We start from the raw sequence: 8,460 nt of genomic DNA, 5'->3' as shown, positions 1-8,460 counted from the left end.
TCCGTAAGTTCCTTAATTTTTCGGACTAATTTCTACCATAAATGAAGGACAGATGCCGGTCATTCGAAAACAACCGTACAGGAGAATAGCCACAGAAATTGAAACAAAAAAACCCCGACCCCGGCCCCGCGTTTTGGCTACTACCCCACGTCCGCGAACCGCGGACTTCCGACCCTCTAACGGTCGTCAACGGTTACAACATTATACTATTACCGCGACAGCGCGTACTTGTGGCCGGTGGCCAGAGTTCGTGTTCTTGGCGCTGACCAAAAGAAAAGCGGACTCTGGGGGCGAGAATGAAGGTTTCAAAGAAGTGTATCTCCGGGCGTGTGCTACGAGTTTTTAACATAACGCCAGCGTAAATTACATGTGTTTACTGAGAATGTGTGTGTAGTGGAACTATATTCCCCTATTTTCTCTAACGTCAGCAACAACATCTTTATTTGTAGCTTAAAGTTATCTTATTGGTAATAGAAGATTAAATTAACTAATAAATAAGAAAAGGTACAAACCTTCAGAAATAACTGTTTAGAGTTTAAGTGCCCATAACCCCAAAATATTTTTTTCGCTAAAATGAATCTCTGCTCCTGTTCGAAACGCATTGCTGCTATTTTTTCCTTTTTCTAACAAATCCTGCCATTTTAGAGGCTTCGGAAGTTGCGAAAATCCAAGCATCTTTTGTTCACGACCGAGTCAGAAGGGGAGTGGGTCTATTCCTGATTTGGCGTCACAAACTGATTTACATTGCATTAACTCTTTGTAAAAATGCATGCAAAGTAGATTGCGACGTCAAAACAGGAATAGACCCACTCCCCTTCTGACTCGGTCGTGAACAAAAGATGCTTGGATTTTCGCAACTTTCGAAACCTATAAAATGGCAGGATTTGTTAGGAAAAAATGGCCGCAATGCGTCTCGAACAGGTGCAAAGATCCATTTTAGCGAAAAAAATATTTTGGGCTTATGGGCACTTTAAAAATGCTTGAAGGTCAAGGTCACGTGACGTTGTGTCACAAGCACGATCAAAAACGTGTCTACCCAATGAGTCGAAGTCAACTTTGCACTTTTCAACTTGAAAATCACGTATTCCTGAATAACGGATAAGTTGGCCACGTTGGTCCGAAAAACTCCAAAATGCAGCTAGAGCGTTTGTATCTGGGCTTTCAGATTGCAACCAAAAGCCCCGTTGTCCACAGTAATGCGTTTTTGAAAACTTCCGTTCTCTGTTTCTTGAAAATGCTTAAAACGTGTTTCGTCCACACTAACGTGTTCTCAACCGGTTTAACCGTTCACTGAGTTGCATCAACGATTTCAAAAGCAACGAGAAGGCGTACGTTTTCTTCAAACGATTGGCGTGTGCACGAAATTTGTTCAATAGAGATCAGTTACCTATATGATTTCGTGACTTTTTGTGGTGTCTTTATTCCCAAGGTAGCAAACTGGTGCAAAGCTTTTCATTCGCTTGGATGTAAAGATGCGGCAAACGTTAAGGCCGTAGCTTTTTACTAAGCCGGATGAGAGGGTCAAATGAAAATGGTAATCGAAAACTTATAAAACGCACGTCTTTATGGTCCCAACGCATCCCGACCCACAAATGGTGGAATGAACAAACGATAAAAAATGGTACAATGCGTAAGAATTTCTTAAAAAAAAAGCGAGTAAAATAGAAAGTTCCCCCTCAGTTGACTTGATCACTAACTGAAAGGTAACATACCCGGTGTTACCTAGTCAATAATGAACAGCACTCTTGCACAGCGTCGAGGTACCTTCCTTAAATTAATTAAGAATCTTATGCGGCAAATAGGGTTTTAACGATATTTTCGACAATAGCACTCCGTGTTCGATAAATGTCCTCTGGGAAGGGGTATTGAACGGTAATTCATTTCTTTGTTAGACAAGAATAAAGAATACAACTCGGCGGTGAAGTAAGGTTTTTTTTTTTTAAACATTAAAGAAGTCCACAGTTTGAAAATACAGTCCTTTGTATTAATGGTGGTCGTATGAGCTAAGCTCGTGAGATTGTTCATTTTACTTCGTTGCCGTGATATTAGATGGGCGAGGGACGTAAACCTGTGCACTGCATGAATAATCTGACTTTGCCTTACAAGTTAATCCAATATTTGGATTTTTTTTTGTCTTTAGCAAAATGTATTTCCGATATTTTTCAGTCCCTTTTTTTAATGGAACTGAGTTGTTATCTTGACATGACACTTGCATGTTTGCAGTCCATACGGCGGCCTGTTGTTTTTCGCTTTGATATTAATTAATTGAGGTAACGCAGTCCCACGAGGTTTCGTATGGGTGCGGCCAGACTAGGACATTTATTCACCGTCCCCTGTGCGTTTTCTGCCAATCGTTTTTATGTCAAACAAATCTTATTTTGCAGAAAACGCAATCTTTCTGGTGACCCACAAAGCCTCCTTCGACAAGTTTCTCTTTTCTCCATGGGTATTGAAAAAAATGTAGCTGTGCTGCTTACTCATTACATTGTCAAAGCGCCATTGAAACCAGTTCGCAGCCTATTGGACGAGGACACCTTGTTTTGTCAAGCTCATTAACACCGTGCGGTCACGCATGCGAGGTTCAACTTGCTCCATGTGCTTATAATCTGACTTATAACGATGAAGAGTTCATTTACGCAATCGTTAGACAAAGACCAACACAGGAGCCACATCAACGCTCTGGAACCTGGCTCAAGGCTGAGATTTCGAGGGGTCAGCCATGCATAGTCCAAGTGAAGCTATAATTGAGCGGTCGAAGCATTTGATTGCGACTACCCCGGGCTCTGTTGACATAACCTCTGGAACACACTCAGAACTACTTCAGTCTTCCGCGATCTCGATATCCTTGAAGACTGCTGCATCTCCTAGTTCAGTGGATTGCGAGGCAGAGGAAACTGATGGTCCAAACGCTGGACTCGAGCAAGCGCTTAAGTCTTCTGTCAGGTGTGCCATCATGGTTGATTTATTAACTTGATTTTAATTAACGGCTGCACGTTTCACGAATAGCAGCGTGCTGGAAGGTCGCGTGCAGACGCTTAAACTCTTACCACGTTAGTGATGTAGAGTAACCGTTCTTTTTAATATATTAATTTGATTTGAGCCCATCCGTGTTGCAGTCATCTTTAATTCGACTTTAATTCTACCATTTTTCGACTCAACCTTGAGCATAGCTTTCTCAGCAATGTTATTGTTCCCCGTAAACATCATCTATTGATCAGAGTATTTCAATTGCGCTGTTTTAGTCGAGGAATTGTCGCCAAATCGTAGCCATGTGTGTTTCTATTTTAGGCAGATGTGACTCAAGAATGCGGCAAGTTATCGGGTTTGTTTTTTTGCTCTCCACGTGGCTTACGCCAAAAAAAATCATTCAGTCTGAACCTTTTCAGAGTTTTTGTTGAGAATCATTTGACGTTTTTAGCCATTTAAAAAGAAAAGATTGCAGAGCACAGACGTGACTTAAGGAAAAAAAATTGTTTACTGACATATTGAAATTCAGCATCCAACTCGGAGTACATGACAAGGAATAATCTATTGTTTCTCCTTTTGTAAACACTGGCTACGTTTGCGTTAATTTAATCAGCGAAAAAAAAGTTGAAGTTATGCAATATAGTTCATAACGAACGTAAATTAGAACATTTTTAATTTTGCAAGCGTCCAAGCACCTTAAAATACACAAATTGAGCAATCTTTTAGTTCAGCAATGATATTTTGTGGAACAAATGAATGAATGAATGAAATGTCGTTTTCGTCTCTCAGTATGCTCAAGTTAATTATAATTTTGCCCATCATTTGTTTAATGAGGCGTGTTAATTCGCCAGTGGCCGAGTGAAACTTAAAACATTTCTTTTATCTTTTGCGGGTGACAAAAACATTTGATTAACCTTCTTGTGTGCTAACTGTGAGGCTCATGTTTAAAACAAATTGTGATTTTTTGCTTGAGGGAATTTTAGACTTCCCATGACCTCCGCAGCGGGAATTGGAGCGAAACCCTAGAGAGTTTTGATTCCTTTGGGCAGCAGTGTATGGTATTGGTTGTTTTAGAGACAAATCCTTGACTCCTTGCCATGGTAATATCGCCTAATAAGAAATATTGCAAAATCTTCTGTGATCTGTCGTAATATAATTCTAAAATGATCACCAAGGGTGATATGTAAAATTAAATCGAATGAAAAACAAACATGCTGTCAAACTCCTCGACGTAATCGTAGATTTCCCATGCAATCAATTCAATGAAAACACGTGTAGATAAGACTTGAGATCGCTATTAAAATGACTTTTAATGTCAGGTGCCTTCGATTAAATATCACGCAATAAAGACAACAATTTTTCCACTGCAGATTCGTGAGCCTTTTCACCCTTAAATCTCTCGAGGGCGGTGTTTTTGCTCATTGTCTGTGAAGGTAAAATCAAACACGCGAAATGGGACTCTTCGCTCCGAAGGTTGATGCCTTTTTAGGAGGTCGGCCAAGGATGTTTTTGCGGTTCACACGTGTTAGTTTTTCGCGGGAAAAGTTTAAAAATTTCGATCTTGTCCATTTAGAATTAGTTGAGATTTTTAGAACTCCCTCGTTGCTTCTTGTTTGAAAGAAAGTTGAAAATTTCATGAACGCGGGTAGAACATACGTGTAGTTGATGAATTCTCAAACTGACAACGTTGTTCCTTTTGTGTTGTAAATTTAAAAGAAAAACGCAAGAGTTTATGGAAATTGACAATGTGTGTAAAGGCGCGTCTTGAAGTATTCACCATGGCTGCTTGCTTTGTTTCGCCATGTGTTTCTGTGTTTGATCTTCTATACGGATCGTGGGAAAGCTATGGGTATTGTTATAAACTAGCCTTTTAATAAATTATTCACCCCCTTAAGTATTAGGACAAGACGTTGATTTTATTTCAACTACTAATAGTTTATTCCTTGGATGAATCAAGTTAAACTGTGTAGCTTTAGTGTACACTAAACACTGAAGATGTGGTCACCATCACTCACAGCATGTTGTTCTAATTTTTTTACAGTTAATAATAGTGAAATTTGTTGAGTTGCACCATGCTTAAGTATGGTGGGTGATATGAATAATAATAATAGCACTTTCCTTGCTGTTTCAGAATAGTGTTTCTGTTGCCGTCCGAAAAATTACGAAATCAGTGTTTGTGTATTTCATTGAAAGTTACACCTCCTTGTAAAGTTTCAGGGTTGGGTAACTTTGGAGAACAACTCCCACAACAAGCTGGTGAATAATACATGTAATAGATATTGTTCTTGGCTCATAACAGTCAAGTGACCGATGGTTAGGGAAGCTCTAGGTCTTGTTCTTCTTGGGTGGTTTTGCATGCATTGCAAGGAGCATCTTGCAGCAATACTTAAGCAGAACTTTCAGAAATTAATGATGTATGGAGACATTGCATCCCATGTTATGCAAATGCAGTGTCTTTATCAATTTACCAGCCAATATCTTATCAGATGAAGATGATCTTGCTATTTTTAATTTTATGGTTAAAAATTTGAAAGAGACTTATCTTTACAGCTTGTTTTGTTTTGACTATAGCTAGACTGGCTAAATTCTAGTAAAATTATTGTATTATGGACTTTAATAATTATTGTAAAAATACCATTTTCAACTGTGTGCGTGCTTCACACTTCCATCAAAAAGTGTTTGATAGGAGGAGCCCTTTGCTCAAACTCTTCTTTTAACATGATTAAAAATGCAGGTGTGTTTAGCCTGTTAATTTATTTTAATTGGTTTCATTTTTGTCGTGAATGTATAATTTCACTTTAAAATGATGTTATCGACATTATATGAATGAGTGTCAAGTTTATCACATTATTTCAGAGGGAATAATAATAAGTGAGTGAGCTGGAGTCATTTACCATTATGTCCTGATAGATACAAGCCTTTTACCTCTTTCAGTTCGCTCTACTGGTTCTCATACTTTATAATGTACAGTTATAAAGAAACCAAATAATCTCATTCATATTTTTTGCTTACGTATACCTTTGGTGGCAAAATAAAAATTACATAGAGAAAATGGCCATGGATAAAACAAATTTATGAACAATATATATTGTTCTTGTGTTGTCTTAAAAGCAACAGGACCAGGTGTCATATATTCACTTTATTTGAGGCTTCAAAAAGTCACCTGTCCTTTTTATAATAAGCTTTTGTTGTTTAAGTACCTTTCAAAGTTTCTTCAAGTAATATTCTGTTAGGCATGTTATAGGAAATTATGCAAAATTGGATGGGTGAATTTTCTCTGGGTGTGTCGGGTATTAAAGGAGGAAAACAAAAAGAATCCAGTTAGAAGGGTTGGGTCATACCTCTTGTTGAACACTATATTTCATTGGCTGTATAGTGTCATACTTTCTATTATTTTCTGTGCTAAACCCATTGTTACCTTTTTTCGTTCTATTGTTCTTTTGGCCAATCCTGAAGCCCGTTGAATGAGGTACAACACGACCCAGGTAAAAAACCAGTCATACCAATGTTACCCCAAGTTCACGAGACCACTCCTCTCTTAAATCAAAGTAATACTGTAGATTTCTTTGGCACTTTAATCTCCATGTTGTAAAGTTTTGTGATTCCTATTTTTCAGCAAGGAAATTCAAGAAAGGATTAAAAAAATATTGGTAAATATGAAGGACTGATTTATATTTTATTGTTCATTTGCCAGAGTTATCCAGGGTATTACAAAAACGATTTAAGGCTTTTGAAAACAATAATATAAATATTCACCTTAATGTATTGTATAATATGCTGGCAGCACTTACGTTAATTTGTTTTATTTTACACTTTGGTGTGCAATAAAAGTAAATTTTCTTTATTTCTCATTTTGTTTACTGTTGTTTTGACTGCCATTAGTCACTAATGAACAACCAACTACAATGAAACTAACAAAAAGACTATAAGCTCAAATTATCAGTCAATCACAGTATTATATAATTTAATCAATGATGCACGTAGTGTGAAGAGTAATGACAGAAAAGAAAAAATGGCCCAAGCCATTTTAGTGTTACTTACAGAAAATACATACTGAAATCAGTCAATGTTTTTAAAAAATGTGAAGATGTGGGTTTCGACATTAGCAAGGGGCTGGATGTTATGTTGCTGATAGTGAGTATTACCAGCCAATTCTTATTTATTTTGTTTATGTTTCCAATTTTAAGGAGGAGGTACAGCAGTTGTCAGACACTGAGAAATTGTTACTTTACCTGCGGCTTCCAGGAGAGACAGCATCTGATTCCATAGATGACTTTGACCAGTAAGCACACTTTTTTGTCGCCAAAATTATAATGTTAAATGGCTATGATTATAAAAGATCATGTGATTTGATGTTGTGATTTGTTCTTCAGAAATCAAAGTCTTCCTATTTCAACTACCAGGGCTGAACAAACACAAGCATTCCATTGGTAGGTTGATTTAAGTTAAAAAAGGAATACTCATTCTAATCTTTAAATTTCACATTAAAATGTGACCTGCAATGCCCCAAAGAACTGGATCTTTAAAAGTCACTGTATTTTTTATATATCTGTGTTTTAATATGGTCTCCTGTAGGGGTCAAAAAAAAGCCTGAGCCACGCCCAGATTGGTCTCCTCTACGGGTTTCATTTAAAATTTCCAACGAGTATCCCTTTCCCTTTTATATGGGAATCCCCATTGATGAGTAAAATTGTCTGGTGTTTGTTAGACAGAGTAAAATACTAAGTATGGCCGGTTAATGGGTGAATGGGTTAAATTTGATTTGATTTGATTTTCAGGATCCGCTGTCATTTGGAGGAATGTGACAATAATTCTACTCTACCCAAGCATGAGGTTTATGATGAATACAAGTAAGACTTTCTGATAAATTATGCACACTGTACAGATGAAGGAGGGGCCAAGTAAAGTTATTACAAGAAGCCTACAGTGTTATCAAGTGACTCTAAGTAATTGATACATGAAACAAAATTTTCTGCAATAATTAGTACTGCAGAAGTTTGCATGTGATAGACTTGATTTAAAATGTAAGCTGAAGTGAATTGAAATATAATGCTCCATGAAGCAAGCTAAGAAATTTTAATTGCTTTCAGGAAGCAGGGTTGGTGCAGGGAGGCAAAGAATCAAGGCAGATGAAACACAGAAACAAAATGTGAATCAATCATGTTGAAGTTTTCATTTTATTTGAACAGAGCTCACTGTGAAAGCATGAATGCTGCCCGGACACTCAGCGCACCAGACTTTGGGAAGATAATCAAGTGTGTGTTCCCTAGAGTGAAAGCAAGACGACTGGGTACACGAGGGAATTCGAAATACTGTTACAGTGGAATCCAAAGAAAAAAGAACGTTAAACCACCAACTCTCCCATCATTGCAGATCCCACCAGCAAGTGACAAGGACAAGGTTAAGATAATACTAGCTATTGGAATTAATGATTCATAGGATAAAACTAAAGTTTATTCCTCTCAGCCTACTAGCTTGGTATCATTAACAGGC

The 8,460-nt window shown here is 37.6% G+C and overlaps 1 protein-coding gene across 1 annotated transcript in view; it reads left to right on the top strand.

Annotated features, from left to right (window-relative positions):
* The first annotated feature begins 2,581 nt into the window (after window positions 1-2,581).
* The window catches only part of LOC138041918 (DNA-binding protein RFX7-like), a 12,082-nt gene continuing 6,203 nt past the window's right edge, over window positions 2,582-8,460 (top strand). Inside the window, exons 1-6 of the mRNA XM_068887608.1 lie at window positions 2,582-2,943; window positions 6,584-6,617; window positions 7,155-7,249; window positions 7,341-7,397; window positions 7,746-7,817; window positions 8,157-8,367. Of these exons, the coding sequence (XP_068743709.1) occupies window positions 2,720-2,943; window positions 6,584-6,617; window positions 7,155-7,249; window positions 7,341-7,397; window positions 7,746-7,817; window positions 8,157-8,367 (693 nt within the window). The 5' untranslated portion in view covers window positions 2,582-2,719. The remainder of the gene's footprint in view (window positions 2,944-6,583; window positions 6,618-7,154; window positions 7,250-7,340; window positions 7,398-7,745; window positions 7,818-8,156; window positions 8,368-8,460) is intronic.

Source organism: Montipora capricornis, chromosome 3 (genome assembly GCF_036669925.1).
Source record: "Montipora capricornis isolate CH-2021 chromosome 3, ASM3666992v2, whole genome shotgun sequence".
Taxonomy (NCBI): domain Eukaryota; kingdom Metazoa; phylum Cnidaria; class Anthozoa; order Scleractinia; family Acroporidae; genus Montipora; species Montipora capricornis.
This window is presented reverse-complemented; position numbering and strand designations above follow the sequence as displayed.